At 46.3% G+C, this 24,866-nt stretch overlaps 1 protein-coding gene and 1 long non-coding RNA gene across 4 annotated transcripts in view; one reads left to right on the top strand and one right to left on the bottom strand.

Moving 5' to 3' along the window:
* The window catches only part of LOC144141182 (uncharacterized), a 92,258-nt gene that overhangs the window by 51,787 nt on the left and 15,605 nt on the right, over positions 1-24,866 (top strand). For all 3 annotated transcript variants that reach the window (XM_077672743.1, XM_077672744.1, XM_077672742.1), the window contains exon 4: positions 10,888-11,272. In XM_077672743.1, coding sequence (XP_077528869.1) covers positions 10,888-11,272 — 385 coding nt within the window. The remainder of the gene's footprint in view (positions 1-10,887; positions 11,273-24,866) is intronic.
* LOC144141185 (uncharacterized) overlaps positions 1-24,866 on the bottom strand; it is a 96,657-nt gene that overhangs the window by 67,269 nt on the left and 4,522 nt on the right. The window lies entirely within an intron of this gene.

Genomic DNA, 24,866 nt, shown 5'->3' with positions numbered 1-24,866 from the left:
TGAGCATTTGTGCCCAGAAAAAAAAGTTCTGCTTGGAAAGGCAACAAGTTTGCGCAAAGAAAAACAGTGGAAGTTCTCTTGGGTACAGCAAGGAAGGATTCTTGCGCGAAAAACTGAAAACTCGCCTATCGTTCACATAGCCTCTGAAGACGACTTGGCAAAGATTGTGTAGGCGTAGCGCCTGTCAAACCGAGAAATGACGACCTCACTTGAACACTTAAACGATAAATACAGTACTAACTACAACGTAGCAATTCTGCATTGCAATATCTGCAGTGTTAATAAAAATATGAATAGCCTTCAGGTGCTTCTCCGGGAACACAAATTTGCTTATGATGTGTTTGCGTTGACAGAAACATGGCTCCAACCTAGCCAGGTTGTAAATATTCCAGGATATAATGTAGCGTCCCTTTCCAGGCCAACACAAACGAGGGGAGGTGGTGTGATAATATATATAAAAGAAAACTTGGAATTCAACATATGTACCCACCTAACCAACCAAGTACCCTCTGAATACGACATGCTGTTCGTTGAGCTAGGCATAGGGCTAACAATTGGCGTGTTATATCGTTCACCAAACTCACGGCTTCCTTCTTTCTTGGAAAAATTAGAAATAATCCTAGATAACTTGGCTGCTAATAATAAAAAAACAGTTCTGTGCGGAGATTTTAACCTTGATTTGTTGGGAAATTCCAACCTTGTGTACAGAACGATGTATGAATCTTACGGATTCAGAAACACCATCACGCATGCAACACGCATTACTGATCATTCCTCGACTCTTATCGATCACATGCTGTGTAACTACGATGCCGGCGATACTTTTTCTGGCGTTCTACAATCGGACATTACAGATCATTTTCCTATTTTCTTCCTTACGTCATTTCGTTGTGACATGCCCGCACCAACTGCTGTTCAGTCTGCCACTCGGATTGATAGCGGTCGACTGCGAGATAGTTTACACGCTTTACGGGATGAAATTTTCAATGGCACAGACGTGAACAAAATGTACGAACGATTTCGGGACGTGCTCGATGATAGCGCAATAATAACTTCTGCTCACCCGCGTAAGAACGAGCGACCAAGCCACCCTTGGATAACACAGAGCATCCTTACCCTCTCTCGTACTAAAGAGTATTGGTACCGAAAACACAAGCGAAATAAAGAAAATGAATATTATCGCTTGCAGTACAAATCTATAAGAAACAATTTAACAGCTTTACTGCGCCGCAGTAAAAAGGCATACTATTGCAGCCTTATCGCAGCAAACCAAAGAAATTCAAGAAAACTTTGGCAGGTAATAAATTCTGTAATAAAGGGAAACACGCGCTCTTCACCACTTCCGGATTTATCTTTGTTTGGTGGTTCAAATGCAGAACTGTCTTCCAGCTTTAATGAGTACTTTACCAACGTTAGCCGCAATCTTGCATTACAGCTACCCCCTCTGAGCAGCTTCAGATTGCCTTCTAGCATTGTAAATTCTTTTGTGTTTTTTGAAATTACTTCAGAAGAGATAATGTCTACTATAAACGCTATGCCTACTGGCAAAGCACCGGGGTATGATGGCATAACCACGCGAATTTTGAAACTTAATGCAGAGGTAATCAGCCCATTCCTTGAAAAAATATTTAATAAGGCACTCTATGATGGTGTATACCCCGACATGCTTAAGATTGCAAAAATAACGCCTGTATATAAAAATGGTGACGCCAACCTAATTGAAAACTATAGACCCATTTCTGTACTTTCTGCGATAAATACATTATTTGAAAAGCTCATAGCAAAGCGCATTCTTAAATTTTTAGTTAGATATAATGTTATAGCCCCCCAGCAGCATGGATTCTGTCCAAACAAATCAACATCCACAGCTGTTATTAACGTTGCGAATATCATTAATACCGCACTAAACGAAGGAAAAATGGCTGTCGGTATATTTTTAGATGTGCGAAAAGCTTTTGACACTGTTGATTATGATATACTTCTCAAGAAACTTCATTGTTATGGTTTCCGGGATTCTTCTCTAAATTTGATTCAAAGTTATTTGTCCCAACGCAAACAATGTGTTTCCATAAATGGTACTTGTTCAACCTTTCTAGCCATAGCAGCTGGAGTGCCTCAGGGTTCCGTCTTGGGACCTATTCTATTTTCTCTTTATGTAAACGATTTGCCGAGTTGCCTAGTAAAAGGGGAAGCCATGATGTACGCTGATGACACGGTTATTTTATTCGTAGGAAATAGGATCGCGCAGCTAGAAATAGAAGCAAATAGTGACTTAATAAATATCGCGAAATGGTTTGATGAAAACAGGCTGACGCTAAATGTAACCAAAACAAAATATATTCTTTTTTCATCCTTAGGTGCAAAAAGCAATAATTCAATAAACCTGAAACTGGGAACTGACCAGATTCAAAAAGTAGATACATATAAATATCTCGGCATAGTCCTTGACGAGGCCATGAATTATAAACAGCATATCAGTGACCTGTGTAAAACATTAAGTTTTGCTTGTTTCACGTTATACCAGGCACGACAGCATTTCCCTTTGCAAACGTTAAAAACAATTTACTTCGCTGTCTTTCACTGTCACTTAACATACTGCATTGAAACTTGGGGCAGCACATATTTATCGTATCTTTCCCCAGTTATAAAATTACAAAAACGAGCACTCCGCATTATAACCTTTTCAAAATGTACCGACCACACAGCTCCTTTATTCTGTAAGCTAGAAATAATGCCTTTTTTGGTCGCCCGAGATTACAAAATAGCCTGCGTCACTCATAATATTTTGTCAGAAAACTGCCCTTTTCCATCAAATATTTTCATAAAATCAGGTCGAGTAACACGAAGTCACGCAAACATCAATTTTAGCATACCGCTTGTACACAACGTGTATGGCAGACGTACAATACAGTATGTTGGTACTAAGATATGGAACGCTATTTCTGTTGACGTTAAAGAAAGCCGCAATTTTTCTCGAGCATTGAAAAAGAGTATCAAAGGTAACAATTTCGAATCGCTAGCTTGACCTCCATGTAACTAAGTTTACCACCTGTAAAGCATGTATATTCTCTTGATTGGTCCTGGACAAAATATGGGCTACATTCAGCTGCGAGACTAGATTTGCTGTTGCTTCTCTTTCACGTGAGCATATATATGTCTATGTATGCGTATCTGCACTTGTATGCATGCGCATGTATGATTGTATATGTGCTATGTTTAAGTACATTGATGTGTACGGTGTGTTACGGTTCTGACGACCGCTTTTGTTTTGTTGTCCGTATTGAGTTACTTTAAAGGCTGAGTTGCTACAATATGATGTATTTATTGCATGGGCCCGCCACTAGCAAGGTTGCTATGGGCCCAGATGATGTGTTGCAAATCAAAATGTATTCCCTTCTTGGTAAATAAAGTTGAAATTGAAATTGAAATTGAAATGAACTTAATAATTCGGTACAGTAATAAAATTGTTATGCCAGGTTCCCTGCGAAGATTCAGTACCTTAATTAGGAATGCAAAGGCTTCATAAAACCAAGTGCCAGTACATTAACCATCGTGGCTTTTGCAGCAATAAAAAAGATATTACTTCCGCACAATATACTCGAGCACAACTTTAAATGACAGTGAAGTTAAAATGCAAGTCTCTCTAGGTTGATAGATTAGCTCACGGAGAACACTATGATACCCCTCTTACACCTGGCATTTTTTTTTAAAATAAGGTTGAAACTAGCAAAAACACGTTTTCACCGGAAGGGCTTAAGTGGCCTGACGCGCACAACTTCTTTCTTGGCTGCCGCTGGATGGTGCTACTCGTCCATACTTGGGGTGGCAGTACCGCTTTCCAAGGGAGCATGCGAGCTACGCATGAGAAAATCGTTCGACGCCAAAACTTGCGGGGCCTCAAAAGGCCAATGTTTTTCTTCAGTGAAGCGTAAATACTGATCACAGGTCCAATGGAGAAACATTTTGCTTAGTGGTATCGAACGGCAATATCAGGGGAGTTTGGGGAAGCATGAGCGATTTGACCGGAACTGACCAAACTGCTTGGTACGTGGTAATGTTGTATTCAGTTGCTTGTATACTGCTATTAATCACCGCTGCTTCACTTGCTTCCGGTTTATCCTGATGCAAACAGCGACTGCAGTCGTATTTGCGTCACGTTTGATGAGCAGTTGAACAGCGATTTCTCAGCACTTAAGGCATCTTGGCACTAAATCAATGCTGAAATGGCTATGCGGAGGTCCGACTTCCGTTTGAAATCAACTTGCTGGTTGTCTTCAATGACCCTTTAACAACAAGTTACCCTTATGCCTCATCACTGCAACCGATTGTTCCTCCGTGTGGTGCAAAGTGTGCTACTGTGAGTATTTTCAACGTGAAACGAACCGTTTCTGTGATTTGTAGGACTGATTCTGCTATTAATTACTGCAGTGACAACAAGCTATGAAAGAAAATCCCGCCATCTCCACGAAGTGAATGATGATGAGAGGGGCGAATCTAAAATGCTTATCAGTAGACAATGTGACGCATTACGTGCAAGCTGCTTTCATAGTGTGTGCATTGACATTAGGATATGGCCCCCGGGCAGAATGATGCGCTGCGCGAGATTTTGCCGTACCTAAAAGGACAGGCAACTCATTTTTACGGAGTATAGGATCTGTAAAAGGGTTGCGAGTTGGGCGAGTTGGTAATTATGCATTGCGAAAAATAAACTGCGTGCAAATTAACGAGGACAAGAACACATGAAGACGGCACAAGCGCACACTCGCAACTAGTTTATTATTGCACAATTCAAAGCTTTATATGCCCAAGCGCCCAATTGCCGCGCCCCCAATGCGTCACAGTTCTCGGCGCACTGAGCCGAAAATACTAAAAAACCGTAACAACAAAACCACAAAACGAACTTTGAGGCGCAGGAAAGGCGAAAAATCAGCAAAGATAACCGCATCATACATGGATTAAGACCCCCCTCCCACCCCCAACACGCATTCCCAGAAGAAGCACCGAAATAGCGCTCAATGTGCGTCTAAATATGCGACTTCTCGATTAAGCAGGGCGATAGAGGGATGACTGATACATTCGGAACCAGCTTTTCTGATGTGGCTGGCTTCTACAATTTCTCGCGTTCGCTGGTTCTTATGTCGCAAAAGGATGGCTGTGCGCTCAAACACAGGGACACAATCAGGTCTCCATGCGCGGCAATGAGAAGATAAGTGGCTCAGGTCACGTTGAAAAATGAAAAAAAAATATACGGTACTTTTAGACGTCGTACGCTCGAGTTTGTGACAACGTACCCGTGTGCGGCTCTGTCCTGAAGTTCGGAGAAATGCAGGCGGGTTGCGTTATATTTCTCGTCTTGCATTACGCTTTCTTTTATATATTAGCGCCCTCTTTCCCGATCCTCTACCTTCCTTCCCGCTTCCGTCTGACTGCGCTGATTTTCGCCAGCACGAAGTAACCGTCACGTTGCTTTGAAACGACGCCGCGCGCGACAAACGATTTTATCTCGAATGCCCTGTTACAAACCAGCCTACAAAAGAATGCGAACGCATACCCCAAAACCCACAAACAAGTAAAATAATACGAGTGTGCGCTTTTTTCTTTGCCCGTGCGTGTACGAGCTGTGAGCGGCACGGGTACCCGGGTACTTCGCTGTTAACCCTATCCAAACGTTTGACAAACGCATCGACTGATGAAAGACCACTTACCAGCGAGCTGTCCACACCTGTCGCCGTATCCAAATGCTGTTTGCGGCCGTTCCTCGTGTGACAGGGGCAAATGAAAATCTTTCCACCAAATGGCACTACTAGTCCTTCACAAATAAGAAAAAACGACGGCCCAAGGCGAGGCTTGAAGCTCCGGCCGCGCCGAGTCACCGGCCGCGCTGCGTTGATAGTTGTTTACATCCGGGCAGCCAGTCGTGCCGCCAGGGCAAGTTGAGTCGCTGCAGTCGGGTGCGTTGGCGCGCTGGCACGAGAATTTAAATCGTCTATGTATGCGCAAGCAAGCGAAGCAGATGAACATTGCAATTGTTTGCAACGGCGAGAACTGCATCTTCGTTAGCAGCAGAGTTTGACAACACCTATCGCCAAAATAAACAGATTGAGACAACACGGCCGCGCTCTCTGCCTGTGATCGCGCTGGTTGAAGCATCTATACGGGTATACGTACGGTATTGGTTTTGTAGCTGCGTGCAACCGTCGCGTCCTGCTTACTCGTTCTAATTAGCATTAGGCCACGGTTGAAGTGCTGGTGCACGGAGACAACAGAAGACTAACATGGCGACCGCCCGCTTGAGATGATTACCTCAGATAGGGCGTTTATTGTGGACGTGGTAGTATACAAGGAACGGAACGCCATCTCACAAATGGTGTTAAGTCGTTCTAAATCCTCCCTTTTGCTACCCGAATGGGCAACGGTACTACCGTGGAGGTTCGTCCACTTCTTTAGATCATGCCTAGGGAGTACATTTTTTGCTATAGGTACTTTTCAGGGCACATTACTTGATTAAAACTCCATTTCCGGCTAGTTTGCGTTTACAGTGTATGTCATTAGTGCGACGGCGTTGTTATACGTTTATGATCGCGGTGAATGCAAAACAAATCGTAGTTAGTGCGCCTTCCTCATGCCTATCTTTTGCTGAAGTTGTGTTTGCCGCATAAACTTGATGATGATGGTTTGAGTTTATTGGCGCAAGGCCAGCAAGGCGGAAAGCAAAAACGCCCGTGTGTGCGAGATTTCGGCACACGTTAAAGATCCCAAGGTGGTCGAAATTAATCCGGAGCCCTCCACTACGGCGCGCCTCATGGCCTGCGTTGCGTCGGCGCGTTAAACCCTACAATCAATCAATCAAGGCCAGCAAGGGCAAAGAGCGCCAAAAGCAGTTATCTGATTGCACAGATGTACAGTTAAATACTGAATTGTCTCAGTAAAAAATTGGGCCCATCTCCCAACGAGGGGGGACTCGAGTAAATGCGTCGCGTAGGGGGTGGGTGTATTGAGTTAACGTTAGCGTTTGGGGGGTGGTGGCGGCGTGGTAGTGAATGCGTTAACTATTATTGGTTATTACTATTAATTATTATTATTTCATTCATATATTAATTATTACTTTTGTGATTTTGCGACTCGAGTCCCCCCTCGTAGAGAGATGGGCCCAATTTTTCTTTTTTTGTGTGACGCAAGAAGTGAAGGCAAGGAGTAGGTTGTTGTAAGTCGTTATTTATTTATTTGTTGCTGCTACCGTTGTATTGGACTCTGAGAACGACGGCTTCGTGGTCGCTAAAGTGTACTGTTAAGGGGTCTTTAAGCAGTGGTCGTGCGTTGCAGCAATTGGTGAAGACGAGATCGATGCAACTGCTGCCGTGTATCAGCAGCTTCTTGACGTAGTTTGAATGAGTTCTTTCCCTTTGATTCTGTGTCGCTTTTGTGGCGCAGTGGGAAAAGCGCCATGTACCTCGCGTTCCGCCCACAGGGTCGTGGGATCGAAACCAGCACCGATAACTAATATTTTTTTTTATAAAGTCTGGGGGAGGGGTGTGGAGCTGTTGTTGAGAGCGAGGAGGGTAGCGTGATGCGGTAGAGGAGGAGTGGGGGAAAGGGCGCACCTGCGCGCTGAGCTGTTGCGGACGAACGGCGGACGCTACATGTGAGTTAAAGAAATGCTCTGCATTTAAAATAAAAGGGAAGCGAATCCATGCAAAGGGCTGGGTTATAGGGCCAGGATGATTATGCATAATATGAAAGAATCTAAAAAAACATGGCGTCTGATAAAAACAGAAAAACATGCTCCTTAGAAAACATTGGGTTGTCGGCAGAAGTGTGATGGGTGTAGTGGGATGTGTTTGCACAGCTCACAAAAATGCTTGCGTCGTGTGGTGTCGAGCGCTTGCACCTTGCGTTGAATGAGTACGTTAACTACAGATAGGGCATCTGCGCACCTGCGGCACTTGGGTCTTAAAGATCCCGTGAGCAGATACGAGTGCGTTGCATGGGTGTGCCCTATCCGTAGCCTAGCCAAGGCGACTTCCGGGCGCCTATTGTGTAGCTGTGTACCGTCTCAAGTGTGCCTTGATTACATGTAGTTTGTTGTCCATCTGTTCATTCCAGTGTGTTTGCCATGTTCTGCGCAATTGTTGTCTCATGTGTGGCTTGAGGTCTGTATAGGGTACTGTTGTTATATCTGCAGTGTTCGTGAGTGCAGCAGCAGCGGCGCTCTCATCCGCCAACTCGGTGCCAGCTATTCCAGCGTGTCCTGGGAACCAGCAGAAGAGCAGCTCATGCTTTTGTGCATATACAGACATAATTGTGTTGAACACAAAATTAACTATGTTGTTTTTGGGGGCTTGTGCGATGATAGGGCTCGAAAAACACTCAAGGAATCTGTACAGATGGCGGAATTGGGAATTCGATTTTCAAGAACGTGCTGTACAGGTAAAATTCCATATGCTTCTGCTGAAAAAATGGTTGTGTGTATGCTCAACTAGATGCATTGAAATTCAGGCCCTGAGCAGCGCAGGACACCATAGTGGAGGCTTTAAAAGCATCCGTGTAAAATTCTGCACATGGGCATTTAAACTGCAGAGACAGAAATGCTGCAGTATTGCAGCTCGTGGTACCCAATTTTGTCAAGTATCATAACAGCAAGGTCAGAGGACACAGGGCGAACTTGCGAAGGTGGTAAAATGTCTGAAAAGAATGCTTGTAGACATCTAGAAACTAAGCGCTGAGATCCGAGGCTCGCTCTCTCACTGTAAGCGAAAAGGGCAGAGGAACAGATGGGTGATTTACAAACAGCAGAGATGTGGATGTAAAGTTAAAGACAGGATAAAAAGGATGGTTATTCAGCGATGAAGTTTTAAAAGCATGATGAGAGTCCATGTAACTTCATTGGTTCTCAAGGCACCACATATAAACTTTGGACCGGGCTAGTGCGAAAATCACCCGCCGCAAGACGAAGCCCCAAGTGTAGCACTGGGTCAAGCATTCGCAACGCTATTTTGGTCACCGAACCATACCCCACACTGCCATAGTCCAAACTAGACCCAACCAAAGCAGTATACAGGCGTAACACGAATTCGCTGTGGGAACGATACGATTGGTGTGAGCGTACCTTAAGGATATTTCTTGTCTTGAGACATTTATGTTTAAGTTCCTTGGTCTGGGGATTGAATGTGAGTATGTGGTAAAACACAACACCTAAAAATGTGTGCTTCTTGTTCAGCGGAACGGATACGCCATTAAGACCAATGTCTGGGTCGGTATGGACCCCGCGCTTCCTGGAGAACCAACGCAAGAGCTTTTTCCAGGGTTAAGTCTAAAACCATTCTTGTCTGACCAGCCGACAAGTTTCTTGACGCCCCGCTGGACTTGAAGTTCTCAGATTGACATATTACACGATTTAAAGAAAATCTTGACGTCATCTACACATTTGGAATAAGAGATTGTATGTGGCAATGCCTTCCCAAGCAAGTTCATCTTAATTATGAAGAGTGCAGCTCAACACGCCACCTTGCGGCACGCCATTTTTGTGCATGTGAACCACTACCGACTCTCACTCGAAACGTTTTATTCAACGAGTACCTAATAAGCGTGTTTAGCATGTTACCCGAAACACCGAATGACTTGAGTTCACCAAGTATACCGTAACGCCAAGTGGTGTTATAGGCCATCTCGATGTCGAAAAACAGCGTAACACAGAACTGTTTGTGAACGAATGCATCCTTTGTATATTATTCAAGTGCCACAAGTTGGTCGTTCGTAGATCGCCCCACCCTGAAGCCTGTCTGGCAGCTCTCGAGATGGCCTTTGTACTCCAAGTACACTGGTGTTCTGTTGATCAGCTTCTGGAGAAGCTGGCACAGGCTGCTTCTAAGGGTAATAGGCCGATAGCTAGCGGGAGAGGAAGGGTCCTTCCCCTACTTTAGAAAGGCCACTACTATGGCCTTCCTCCAAGAGTGGGGAATATTCCCTGAAAGCCATATTTTATTGCATAGATGTAGAAGTGTTTTGAGGGTGTCTGAGTGTAGGGGTTGTATCATGGTGTATGTAATTGTGGCTTACATGTGGTCTGGAGCTGATGGCTTACATGTGGTAAGAGTGGCCTTCAGCTTATGAATTGAAAAAAGAGAATTTTAGGAAGTGCGCGACTTATTGCCATCTAGCAGGTGCTTTTTTTATGCAGATGTTTTATGTTGCATGAAAGTGTTTGTGTGGTATGCTTGTGTGGACACGTGTTCGCAGTGTTATACAAGTGTGTTAGCCTGGTGTTCGAGTGTGTCCCCTGTTGTGGTACTCAGGGGCAGGCTGTGTGCCTGTTGTCCTTTGAGCTTTCCTGCATTATTTGCCAATAATTTGCTTTCCTGCATGACAAAGCATAAACACACCCGAATAACTGAATAAAACACTATTGCACGGAAGCCGAATGCGCGTGTGCTCATTTTTTTAATGCGCCAATGTTCTCTACAGGAAACAAACTATCTGCGACTAAGCGTTACTTCTGTGGTTCTTGTTTTTGTTAGTGCGGGAGTTACTACAAGTGAAAGTCGAGCAGCTGTTCCAAGGCATATTTAAGCTCAAGAAACGTGAAGGCCTTTAAAAGTCCACGCTTTGATGGTGGTATTTTTAGCAGAATCCAGCTCCAAAATCCCGTCACCAGAATACTCCGGCTATGTATTGTGGAAGTACAATAACCCATCGCAAGAATTGGCGTTTTGCGTGTAGCGTTATAATTGTGAACATAGCTACCGGTCATTCAATTATTAAAATGTACAGAATCCTATTTTGATGAGCAATGTTTCAAGAATACAAAATGAGCCATTTCATAAAATATGCCGAACCATTCTCACTAAAATGACAGTAATACTGGTGTATTACCTTTTATGTTTCTTTTAGGGTAGGGCTGACTTGGACTCAAGGCGCTGCTCATTACGGCCCTGAGGTACGAGGTGCGCAAAAAGAGCTTCAAGTGTACAATACCATGGTCGACCACCGAGCCATGTCTAGTGAGGCTAGTGTTGTTGTGGAACGAACAGTAGAACATGCGAACACGCTCGAAGTGTGGGCTTTGGATGCCAAAGAACTTGTCACTGATCGCGCCTTCACTGCTGGTCTGAAGGGTATAATCTCTACGTCGATTCACAGTGAAGAAAGCGTAGCCAACGAGTTGGAGAAGACCCTGGTAATACAACAAAACGAGAAGTTGAGCGTACGTGCCATGGTCCATGTCCGTCCCCGAACCCTCACGGAAATAGCCTGGGTCATCACCGAAGCCGAAGCGGTAAGCCCACGGCTCTTTGACAGCCACCATCACTGCTTTCCTTACTGCGATAATATTCGTCTCCGGAACCTGATGGTTTCGTGTACTCTTTTCGACAAACTGCTCTCGACATCTTTTAAAAGCGTTCTGAAGTGTTTCGTAATCATTGTCCGATTGGTTAGGGAGACCAAAATATGGAATTCCTAGTCGATGTTTCCACCCTTCTAGATAGATTTACAGGATATTATCGAGTACAGTATTAACTTCTACAGTGACGTTTTCTTTGTGCATCTTGCTTTCCGATTTTTCGAGGAGTTTTCTACGACGAGCAAAGTTTTCTCGGAGGGGCATCACTGTGCCAACGGTGCGGTTCGAAAATACACCGACAAAAGTAGTCTACTGAACGGTCCGCTGGTGTGTCGTCGGAATTTTTTACTTATTTCAAAATACTGCAGGCGAGAATGACCCTAGCAGGAGGGGCAAGTGAAGAATACAAAGGTCACTACTCGGTTTCAGCAACAAGAACAATAGAAAAACGCAACACTACCTGGAAAACAACATAAAACAAAACAAAACATGGACAATCATGAAACCGAACAGAATGCAATATCAATCATACCAACACACTGATATGATACAAGACACCATCACTGTATTGCGTCAATACCATCGGTTCAACAAGACAAGTGCAGCTGCAATGCTCTAGCAAAATTTTCAGCTGCTAGAATTGACTCAGGAAGTAAATTCCAGTCTTCTATGCTACTCGAAAAAAAGCTTTCAAATGAACTAGTCCTTGCGAAAATACGCTCTAAAGCATGCTCTCGTGTGTGACGCGTTCTTATGGTGGTTAAGGACTTAAGGAATGTAGGTATAGGGAACAAAACTTTCTTGGTCAGTGTATTGTGAGGAAGCAATAGACGGTTTACTTTCCTTCGTGTTTCTAGGGTCGAGATATTATGGTTTATCATGAGCTGCGAGGGGGGGGGCTTGTCGTCTGTATTTGCCATAAATGAAACAAATGCATTTTCTTTGCAGCATCTCAAGTTGGTTAACATCTTTTTTATTTTGCGGGTCCCAAACAACAGACGCACATTCAAGTTTTGACCTGATGAAATTTCGATAGGCTAGGAGCATAACATTATTCAGAGAATGCTTAAGCTTTCGCCTTAAGAAACATAGCTTTTTAAATACTGACGCGTATATGTCAAAAATATGTTGGGACCATGTCAAATTTTGAGTAAACGTGACGCCTAAATACTTATAAGACAAAACTTCTGAAATTGCGAAGCCATGAAGGTGGTACTGGAAAACGCTGCGATACTTTTTACGTGTTATTCCTAAAAAGAGTGTTTTTTGTGAGTTAATTTTCATATCCAAGTCTTTGCACCATTGTTCAACACTGTCAATAGCTTCCTCTAGTACAGCCTGATCACTTGCAGAACGAACGTTCATAAACAAAACACAATCATCAGTGAACAATTTCAATGAAACAGGACTAGAAACCACTTCAGTCAAATCATTGACGTAAATTAGAAAAAGAAAGGCCCCCAGCACACTGCCCTGAGGCACTCCAGATAAGACAGACAGGGCATCAGAAACTCATTCCAGAACATCAACAAATTGCATCCTATTTTTTAAGTATTCACGAACCCAGTAACCAAATACGCGGGAAGACCGATGGCCGTAAGCTTAGACAGTAGCTTGCTATAGGACACCTTGTCGAACGCTTTACATAAGTCAAGGAACCCGACATCTACTTGCCCAGCGTTGTCAAGTACCTTAGAAAATTCATGAACAACTGTTACCAAATGAGTGACAGTAAAAAGCCCTTTCCGAAAGCCATGTTGGAGGGAAGATAAGACAATATTTTCTGCTAAAACGTTTTGAATGTAACCGGCTTCTATATGCTCCAATAGCTTGCATCAAGCGCACGTAATGGATACCGGACGATAATTGGACACTTTGAACTTGTCTCCTTTTTTTTAAACTGGCTTTATCCGCGCCCATTTCCATTCTTAGGGAATTTGACTAGATCGCCAAGAAGCCTGAAAAATCCTAGTTAAGAACTCGGATAGCTGTGGCACAAAGCATAGTAAAAAGGCATTAGGAATGACGTCCGGCCCATGCTTTTTTCTGATGTTAAGCTTACGAAGCATGGTTAACACTCCAGAGACGGGAATTTATGAGACCGTTGGTAATGTCAAAATTGTAAACAAGGTTCGTCGGAGTAGAAGCAAGAGTAAACACACTTTAAAAGTACTGATTGAATTCTCGCGCTATTTGTTCACCCTCCGTAATAACAACGTCGTTCTTTTTAATTTTTTCAACCTTTTTCTTTTTTTCCTTAAGATGTTGCCCAAATCTAGAAAGATCGCTCCTTGTAAACCCAGAGAGTGTTACATTAAAAAAAATAACCATGTCAGCTAGAGATTGCTTTAACACCCGAAACATCTGCGTGTTCGTACGATGTCGGCTTCTGAGTCGCTTCAACTTCAGTTTCATATGCAAAGTTTCCCTACTGATTCAAGGATTTTTTCGATTCGACGTCTTTTTTCTTGAGAGGACAAAATTTGTTGAACAATATTTGATTGAAGTTTCAAATCTTGTCAACTAACAGGGTACGTTTTCACTAACTGGTTTACCAAATTCAACCTCTAGGTAGTCGATAATAGACACATCGTCAGCACGGTCGAATTCTTTAACAGTATAAGCAGACAGCGAAGTTCGACTTTTCACAATGCTCAAGTTGCAACAAAAATACAAGAGACGATAATCCGATATACCAGTTTCAACAGTAAGCTCACCATTCAAAAACTCTTGACTGCTAAAAAACAAGTCAAGAATACTATTCTCACGGGTTGCCTCACGAACTAATTAGGTAAGGTTTAAAGTGAAAATAATATTGAGAATGTCATTATTGGGCTGATACTGTTGCTATAAAGGTATTTGCCAAGTTATTGTGGGCAAGTTAAAATCCCCAGTGAGTATTTATTTATTATTTATTTAGAGACAGATGCCTCAAACACCCCAATGGGTGGGGTTTCACATGAGGAGTAGTGAAGCACGAAAATTACACAACCACCGAACAAAAAACAAGAAAAAAATACAACCGAACAAGCATATCACGAATACAGAGGGTTTTAAGCACGCTCTGTTGATAAAAAAGTATGCGATGCCAACCAACAAAGAAGATAACACCACTAAAGATAATAGCATACACGCCGCAAAAATAATCAGTGCAAAAGTTTTTCTACGGCAGCAATGAACTGAGCCGGGTTTGTTTGGGTGACGACACTTTCGGGAAGGCCGTTCCATTCGATGGCTCTCAAAACAGGAAATGAATTTAGATAGGCGGTCGTGCGCGCGCGAGGTGGGTATACTGTTTTTGAGTGGTTGAGGCGATTCCATGGGTAGTGAGCAGTTTTATATGCAGAGGCTTTCGCATGTCAACGAATTCTAGAATTTGTGGAAGAGACAAAATCGTGCTACTGTACGTCGTGTCTTGTGACTTGGAAATGTAGTTTTAAATTTAAGATGTGCTACGCTTGTGTGGTATGAATAATCAGAAAGGATGAATCTGGCCGCACGGTTCTGAACGGATTCAAGGAATGTACATGAGTTAGCTTGCGGTAAGTCCCAGACTGCACACGCGAATTCAAGCTTACGGCGAACAAGCGTTTCGTAGGCCAATAACTTAATGGTGGACGGAACCAGGTTTATTTATTTATTTATTCTATTCGCTTCGCTTTTTCTATTTATTCTATTCGCTTCGCTTATTTATTTATTTATTCTATTCGCTTCGGAGCGGTGCAGCTCCAAAAGCCTTCGCTTTTGGAGCTGCACCCCTCCGCAATTATCCTGACGCGGGCACTTCGTTTGTGTAAGCAACAATGCGTTAGGACAGGTATTGAGTCGTGAATGTTTTTAATAGTGGCACGTCCGAAGGTTCCGCGCCTTTCTATTAGGCATAACTAAAGGCCCTGTATTTACAGGGATTTAAGCATAACAGGCAGCACTGCGCAGGTCCGAAACATTTCGGGGAGGGGGTAGAGGCTGAAGCCCGGTCAGCGACCCCCCTCTCCCCTAGCTACGCCACGTGCCTTCAGGTGACTGATCCACGTTCACCCCGGAAGAGAGCTTGCGAGAAATTTTTCCCAGGCCAGTTTTGGCCGATCTTAACAAGGCTTGTACCGAGTGGACTAGTCGGGCTAGATAGGCGAAACGCGCCGTGGAAGGCAGCACTTTGCTTCCAGTCTTTTTTTTTTCTTTTGGGGGCCCGGAAAGTCGCAAGAAAATTGCCGTCATTCAAAATGTTTTCTTACTACGAGCCTAGGTGAAAAGGAGGCACTATGTGCGGCGCTGTGGGGCGATTAGGGTTCCTTAATTACTACGGAGTAAGGAGGGGGTGGGGTTCAGTGAAAATTGCGGGGGGGGGGGGTTTGAACCCCCCAAACCCCCCCCCCCCCTTGGCTACGCCACTGATTGTTAGCGTAGACGAACTGCTGTCGGTTAGTTAAAGTTTGAATGCCTTGATGAAATACATGTTCATCAAGGAATAAATGTGAAAGTTTAGATAGCAAACGCTAGTGAGGAATTTTGTCGAAGGCCTTCTCGAAATCGATGAAACAGCATCGACAGGGACGTTAATGTCTAATTTAGAATTTATGTCACTTAGAAAGAGTGCCAATTGAGGGTCGCAGGAGAGACCTTTTTGGAAGCCATGTTGATTTGGATGAAAGAACTTCGCAGATTTGAGAAAGCTAGGTATGTGCGTGAAGATATGTTCCATTATTTTAGAGCAAACAGATGGACGAAAGGCGTTATCTGAGGCTTTCTTTGGGACAGGTAAAACTTTTCCTGTTTTTCAGTCTTGGGGAACGGAACCTGTTTAGAGGTACTGCTGGAAAATATGGCCAAGAATGATACTAGAGAGGTGTTTGGTGTTTTTAAAAATTTTTGCATTGATGCCATCAACGCCTGAGGCCGAAGATAGCTTCACGGAGTCAATTATGTTTGAGATGCCGGGTGGTTGGAATGTAATGCTGGGCATGATGGAGTGCAATTTAGTAGAAAGGGACACAGGGCCATCATGTGGCTCGCGGCTGAATACTGAGCAGAATGTGGAGTTAAGGAACTCGGCAGCGTGGCAGTCAGGAATAGCAGTTCCGGAGAAGTCAAGCAAGGAAACTGTAGGGTTTGCGTGTTTGGGGTTAATGATCCTCCAGAACTGCATGGGTTAGTGCAAATGAGGGCTGGCTGTCTCGACGAAAAGAAGGGGCGTTTGGTTTTAGACATGAGTGAATCGAACGTTTTCGATGTTTCTCGATATTTGTCCCATGTGTGTGGATCGGTGGGAGATTTGGCGGGTCTAAATTGCCTATTTCTTTTTCTTTTGAGCCGTATTAAAGTATCACGGAACCACAGAGATGCGATCCGCTCAGTTATCGTTTTTGTAGGTATGTATTTTGCTATCAAACGTTGCATTTTATACTTAAAAATTTACCAATGTGTTTCCATCGACGGAGTTTTGAAATCCAACTAGAACGAATCGCAAAAGTGTCTCAGTTTAACTTTGATATCGAGATAATTTCCTTTATCGTAAAGTGTTATTGTTTTCGACATTTTCTGTGGGCGTTTTTGTAGGCAATGAAACGTACCATGAATGACTGCGTGGTCACTGATTCCATCCAGATGGGTGAGTGGAGGGAAAATATCTGGGTGAGAGGCAAGAAGCAGGTCAAGTAGATTGTTTTAGTGGTTTTGTAGTTCTCGTGGGTGATGTGACCAACTGCGAAAGCCCGAACGAAAGACACGTGTTTATGAAATCGCTTTCGATGCTTTTGTACGCCGGCGTGATAGAGGGCTTGCCCCAGTCAATAGCCGGAAAGTTATAATCACCAAAAATTATAATACGCGTGTTGGGGTGTAGTGTTGAGATCAAGTGCAACGCGTCGTTGAAATTGAGTACGGATGAGGCGTCGGCATCTGGGGGCGATAGCATACGCCAATTATGACAGGAGGATACGCAGCTCTGCATCGAATAAACAGTATTTCAAGTGGTGCACTAATAACAACAATACAGCACTGCAAACTACGATGGGCACCCAAGAAGACACCACTGCCTCACCTGTTTACCCGATCACATCTGAAGACGTCGAAATCTGCGAAAGAGAGCTCGGTTGCGGTCACGATAACGGAGCACATAATCATACCGTTGGGTAAGAAATGAACCAACTGCATCAGGAGGACAATAAGCAGCACAAAGCAGAAATGAATGACCATTTAAAGAAACATTTAAAATAAACTTTCATGATCCGGAATTTGATAAGCCATTGTCGCCGTTATAACATCCTTCACGACGACGGCTACTCCGCCACCCCTTGATCCTCGATCTGCACTGAGCAGGTTGTAGCCAGGTGGCAAAATTTCATCGTCAGTTATATCAGCGCGCAACCATGATTCAATATTGACAACAAAATCTGGGTCGTAAGAAAGAAGGAGTGCCTCTAATTTATCAATCTTCTTTACTATACTTCTGGCGTTCAGTGATATTGCACGCAAGCACTGACTCTGACATCGAGACCCACAGTTCCCGGGAGCTTTTTCGCATGTACACTCATGGACAATTCAAATCCGAACCGCGGAACGCATGGATACGATGCCGGTGCCACCACCTGGCAGCGACCGTGGAAATGAGACGGACATGCGCAGTAAAGGTGTCGGGAACGAGGGTGTGTGTCCCACTGCGATATAATGCGCTCTCCTCACTCGCACGCTTGCCTAGTCGGCACGCCGCTAGAGTGCTGCAAGCATTGCAAGAACTACCGCCACTGCAGCTGAGTGTGTTGGTCATGCTGAGAGCAATGCCGCACATAATTGCTTGCAGCTGCGGCCAGTGTTTGTGCGGCAAACGCGTGCATGCGGCAAACGCGTGCACAAACCACGCTGTCAGTTTGACGCGAGTTAAGTAAATTAACTGCGACTATTGAAATAAGCCGTTCGGCTCACGAAACGACTACACAGCGTGACATGCGTCTACGGAAATTTTTGAAGACCGAAAAAGATGGACTTCAGTACGCCTAGTACGTGCATTGTTAGCAGCCTCCACCGCCTCTCCCCTAAAACAACTGGAAGGGAGCAAGCGCATTGAAGCCGCCACTCGTTCACAGGCCCCGCCAACACAAATAACTGCGGCAGTCAACAAGTGCCATACGAGAAGAGCAACTGCGGCCGCGTTTTCCGCCGGGCCCTCACCCCCTCGTTTTTCCCTCTTCACCGTGACTCCTTTGCGAGCGACCGCCGAGAAACGCTTAAAGCGCCAAACAGGGACCGGGAAAGGGGGGAGGTGCAGTTTTCGTTGTTTAATTTTGCCATCCTTGACTGTTGACCTGCACAGCGGCACCGCTAAATGTTTGCGACTCGTACACGCGCGTCCAGACTCAAGCTCATGATAAAACTTATTTGCACTTCTGTACTCACGAGTGCATATTGTCAGGAAGACAAGGACGATGCAGTTGTCTTGAATGAGAAACACGTTTATTGGAGCGAACTTGTCCTCCCCTAACCACTCAAAAGTATACAGAGGCGGCGAAGCAGCGGTCAACAAAGTGACTTGCACAGGTGAGTGTCGTCGAATCGAATGCGCCGGCGTGTGCTCTGCAGGCTTTTTATCTTTCGGCGCGCGTGGTTCTGGAACCGTCGATTCGCATCGAGAACATTGTAGATGCAAGAAGATTATTCCGGGATGTTCACGTTAGATCGGATTGCTCTCCCTATCAGAACAGATAACACATGCGGCACAGAAAGAAAGAATGGAACACGCGCTTCCCTTCGCACGGAGATAACACAGACTGGCGCAGCCGGGCGGTAAAAGCAAAACACAAAGAAACAAACCCAATGCATGGTTCGCGGCATTACCCCCCCCCCTCCAAGAGTGCATCGACCCGATGCTAACATAAGCGACAGTCCGAAAATGAAAATAAAAGTTCGTCATCGTTCGTAGAAAGGTTTCAATCGAACCACGTGGACGACTTCGGGCCGCGTACGTCGTCGTGATGTGCCGGAGTCACCATCGGGGATCACTTCGTAGGTAAGTTGGCCAACACGTCGCAGGATCTGGTAGGGTCCGAAATACCGTCGCAGAAGTTTCTCGCTCAGTCCGCGTCGTCGGATGGGAGTCCAAACCCACACACGATCCCCTGGTTGGTACTCGGCGTCTCGGCGTCGGAGGTTGTAGCGGCCGGCATCCACCAGCTGCTGGTCCCTTATACGAACTCGTGCGAGCTGGCGGGCCTCCTCCGCACGTTGAAGGTATCCTTGGACGTCGGCGCTGAGGTAGTCGTCTTCTACATGCGGAAGCATGGCGTCGAGCATCGTAGTCGGTCGTCTTCCGTAGACAAGCTCGAATGGTGTCATCAGCGTAGTTTCCTGCGTCGCTGTATTGTACAAACGTGACATACGGGAGGACTTCGTCCCAAGTCTTATGTTCAACGTCGACGTACATGGACAGCATATCCGCAATTGTCTTGTTCAGACGTTCTGTTAGCCCGTTCGTTTGGGGGTGGTACGCCGTCGTTCTTCGGTGATCCGTGTTGCTGTAGCGTAAGATTCCTTGCATCAGCTCCGCGGTAAAGGCCGTTCCGCGGTCCGTGATTAGGACTTCAGGGGCTACATGTCGCAGCACAACTTGGTTTATAAAGAACTTGGCGACTTCTTGTGCAGTCCCCCGCGGAAGAGCGGCGGTCTCTGCGTAGCGCGTCATGTAGTCTGTCGCTACGACAATCCACTTGTTCTCCGATCGTGACGTCGGGAACGGGCCTAGAAGGTCCATTCCAATCTGTTAAAAGGGCCTCGCCGGGACGGTGATCGGTTGTAGAAGTCCGGCGGGTCTTGTCGGCGGCGTTTTTTGTCGCTGGCAGTCCCGGGAACTCCGACCGCAGTGGGTGACGTCGGATGTAAGGCGGGGCCAGAAGTACTGCGCCTTGATTTTTGCAATAGTGCGAGCTGTGCCGAGATGTCCGGAAGACGGGTCGTCGTGGGACGCTTCCAAAATTTCGTCACGAAGGTCTGCGGGGATGACAAGTAGATAATTCGTTCTTGTTCCGGGGCTGAAATTCTTCTTCACGAGGACGGAGTTTTTGAGGCTGAATGCTGGTAAGTTACGCTTGAACACTCTAGGCACGGCGACGTTTCGTCCTTCGAGGTAGTCGATCATTACTCGGAAGTCGGGGTCGGCACGCTGCTGGGCGGCTAGGTCGCTCTCCGTAAGAACCCCGAAGAACGCACTGTCTTCATCGGAGTCTTGTGGTGGTGGGTCGACAGGGGCGCGGGACAGGCAGTCGGCGTCGGAGTGTTTCCTGCCGGATTTGTAGACGATTGTAACGTTGAACTCTTGCAGGCGCAAACTCCACCGCCCAAGACGGCCAGAGGGGTCCTTCAAATTGGCGAGCCAACACAGCGCATGGTGGTCTGTTACAACCTTGAATGGCCTTCCATACACGTATGGGCGAAATTTTGAAATTGCCCATATAATAGCCAGGCACTCTTTTTCGGAGGCAGAGTAGTTTTTCTCCTCCTTCGACAGACCACGGCTGGCATAGGCGATTACGTTTTCGCACCCGCTTTGTTTTTGGACAAGGACGGCACCCAAGCCTATATCACTGGCGTCCGTGTGTATTTCCGTTTCGGCGTTTTCGTCGAAATGAGCGAGCACGGGCGGGCTTTGCAGGTGTTTTTGCAGCTCGCAGAATGCCTTTTCTTGGTCATCTTCCCAGCTGAAAGCGGTGCTATCTTTCGTCAAGCGCGTGAGCGGCTCTGCAATGCGTGCGAAGTTTGCGACGAAGCGCCGGTAGTATGCGCACAGTCCAAGAAATGTGCGCACGCCCTTATCTTTCGGCCTTGGGAAGTTCGCTATGGCTGAAGTTTTCGCCGGGTCAGGCAGGACTCCCGCGGCGTTGATGACATGGCTCAAAAACTTCAGTTCCTCGTACGCGAAGCAGCACTTTTCAGGTCAACAAAGTGACTTGCACAGGCGAGTGTCGTCGAATCGAATGCTCCGGCGTCTGCTCTGCAGGCTTTTTATCTTTCGGCGCGCGTGGTTCTGGAACCGTCGATTCACAGCGAGAACATTGTAGATGCAAGAAGATTATTCCGGGATGTTCACGTTAGATCGGAATGCTCTCCCTATCAGAACAGATAACACATGCGGCACAGAAAGAAAGAATGGAACACGCGCTTCCCTTGGCACGAAGATAACACAGACCGGCGCAGCCGGGCGGTAAAAGCTAAACACAAATAAACAAACCCAATGCATGGTTCGCGGAAATATACTCAAGAGTGCAACCACTCGCAAAACCAGTATTCTTAAGTATTGTACTCATGAGTACTGTGTACTCACGAGTACTCATACTCATTAGTACTCAAACTCGTGAGTACTCATACTCATGAATACTATACTCATGAGTACTCACAATCATAGCAGTGTACTTATGAGTACTGTACTCACGAGTAGTGGACTTACGCCTGTACTCACTCGTCATCATACTCACCTTTTTTTGTGGGTGTGTACTCAATCATCATCGTACTCACTCGTGAGTTGAGTGTACTCAAACTCACGAGTGAGTACGACGATGATTGAGACCAAATGAGTACAAATGAGTGTACTCACGAGTGAGTACGCCGACCTGTGCGCACAGCACATCCGGCCCATTGCTGCGTGCACAGCACGGGTCACCATTGAACACATCACTTACCCCATTGAAATTATCGTGCTCACTTCGTGCTCCCACGACGTCATTCTCGGTTGGGATTTTCTTCGACCCACCACGCCGTCATCGATTGAGCCCGTGCTGAGCTGGAGTTATTTTCAGTTCAAGACGCCTCCTCGGATGAGCCCCCGGCCTCTTTTAGCCTCGTTGTCGCCGAAGACACAGACATTCCTCCTAGCTCTGCCGTACTTGGACCCGTTCTGTGCGACTCAGTTCCCGACGCCACAGTGCTGCTCAGCCCTTCCGAGCTGTTTTGCCGCCGACAATGCTTCCGGCTTCCTTTCGCAGTTTTAGAAATGCAGCATGGGTTAAGCTCCATGTTTATTTCCGACCCCTATTCCTCTCCAGCTAAACGGTTTCGTAGTGAGTGCCTGGGTCATGCAGAAGAGATTGACGCCCTCTTCGTCACCGACGTTCCCGATCACTCATCGGATGTTTCACTTGCTCTACTCGACCCCTCCGCTCCAGCCCCGGATACCTCGGTTTTCCTTCGCTCAATCGACGAGAGTCTTCCTGCGCCTGAACGAAACCGACTTCTGGCCATGCTTCAAGAGTTCCTCTTGTCTTTCGGCTGCCAGACATCCTCCTTGGGCCACTCATCTACGGTTGCTCAGCACATTCACACAGGAACTCACCCGCCATTACGACAACGGCCGTATCGTGTGTCAGCCAAAGAACGTGGCGTTATTGACAGTCGTGTCGACGACATGCTTGAACGTGGCGTCATACAGCCTTCCAACAGCCCGTGGGCGTCACCGGGTGTTCTCGTCACAAAGAAAAACGGATCCATTCGCTTCTGTGTAGATTATCGCCGACTCAACAAAATAACACGCAAGGATGTCTACCCTCTCCCTAGAATCGACGACGCCCTCGACACTTTGCAAGGAGCCGAGTTTTTTTCTTCCCTTGATTTAAGGTCTGGCAACTGGCAGGTCCGCATGGCGGATGCTGATCGTGCGAAAACGGCCTTTGTAACACTAAATGTCTTGTACGAGTTTACCGTCACGCCTTTTTGCCTTTGCAACGTGGCTGCAACGTTTGAACGCATGATGGACAATATTTTGCGCGGCCTAAAGTAGAACATCTGCCTCTGTTACCTTGATGATATTGTCGCCTTTTCTTCCGATTTCGAAACGCATATCACCCGCCTTCGACAAGTCTTGAAATGCCTCACTGATGCAGAACTTCAGCTTAACCTCAACAAGTGCCGCTTTGCTGCCCATCAACTTACAATTTTAGGCCACCAGTCCGGATCCTGACAAACTTCGTGTGGTCGCCGAGTTTCCTAAGCCCACCACCACCAGGCAGCTCCGAAGCTTTTTCGGCCTCTGCTCGTACTTCCGACGATTTGTGAGGAACTTTGCGTCGATAACGGCACCTGTAACGAAGCTTCTGAACGGGTCCAACGACATTGCTCATTGGTATGCAGAGTGTGACGAGGCTTTCAAAAAGCTCCGTTCTGTGCTTACGTGTCCGCCCATTCTTCGCCATTTCGACCCGTCTGCCCCTATTGAGGTTCATACTGACGCCAGTGGTGTTGGCCTGGGCGCTGTGCTCGACCAACGGAAATCTGGCTTCGACGAATACGTCGTTGCGTATGTGAGCCGGACACTCACAAGAGCGGAGGAAAACTACTCTGTCACGAAGAAAGAGTGCCTGGCTATTCTGTGGGCCATAAGCAAATTTCGTCCCTACTTGTATGGCAGGCCCTTCGACGTAATGACCGACCACCACGCCCTAAGCTGGCTATCTTCTTTGAAGGATCCGTCTGGTCGTCTTGGAAGGTGGGCCCTTCGCTTACAAGAGTACGATATTCGAATGCTCTATCGTTCTGGCCGCAAACACACCGACGCCGATGCACTCTCACGCTCTCCTGTGAACGCCGACAGTGCCTTTTTGTCGTCCACAGACGGAATTTTATCCTTTCGGTCACTTGACGACATGCCTCGCGAGCAGCGCAAGGATCCCTGGATCCCTTCTCTTTTGAACTTTCTGACAAACCCTGCTTCGCCAAACGCCCCTCGAGCTATGCGGCGACACGCCACTCACTTCGCTATTCGTGACGAGCTTCTGTACCACCGAAAGTATAACGCAGACGGCCGGAAGTGGCTCCTCGTTATTCCCCGCCATCTCCGTTCAGACATTTGCGCATGTTTTCACGACGATGCGCACTGTGGTCAGGCTGGTGTACTGAAGACACACGGACGTCTCCGCATGCGGTACTACTGACGTGGAATGCACACTTTTGTCACCAGGTTCGTCCATTCCTGCGAAAAATGTCAACGACGTAAGTCCCCACCAAACAAACCGCCGGCTCCGTTGCAGCCCCTGCCATGTCCTGTACGACCTTTCGACCGCCTAGGAATCGATTTGTATGGGCCGCTCCCCTACACGGCTTCCGAAAACCGCTGGGCCGTCGTCGCGGTAGACAACTTAACGAGATACGCTGAAACCGCCGCACTACCAGCCACTAACGCCCGCGAGGTCGCCTCGTTGCTCCTACGCGGGTTCATTCTTCGTCACGGTGCCCCTGGAGAGTGGCTCAGCGACTAAGGCCGTATGTTTCTATCTGAAGTATTGAAGTCCTGCTCGCAAAGCACAACAATATCCACCGCACCACCACTTCCTACCATCCACAGAGCAATGGGCTCACGGAAAGATTTATTCGGACACTGGGCGATATCTTGTCAACTTTTGTTTCGGCAGACCACACCGACTGGGACCAAGTTCTCCCGTACGTAACTTATGAGTACAACACCGCCACTCAAGCAACCACAAGGTTTTCGCCTTTCTTTCTCCTCTACGGCCACGAGCCGTCATGTCCGCTCGACACCATCCTGCCGTACCGA

This window comes from Haemaphysalis longicornis, unplaced genomic scaffold, assembly GCF_048455015.1.
Source record: "Haemaphysalis longicornis isolate Haplotype H1 unplaced genomic scaffold, Haemaphysalis longicornis Haplotype H1 scaffold_6, whole genome shotgun sequence".
NCBI classification, from domain to species: domain Eukaryota; kingdom Metazoa; phylum Arthropoda; class Arachnida; order Ixodida; family Ixodidae; genus Haemaphysalis; species Haemaphysalis longicornis.
This window is presented reverse-complemented; position numbering and strand designations above follow the sequence as displayed.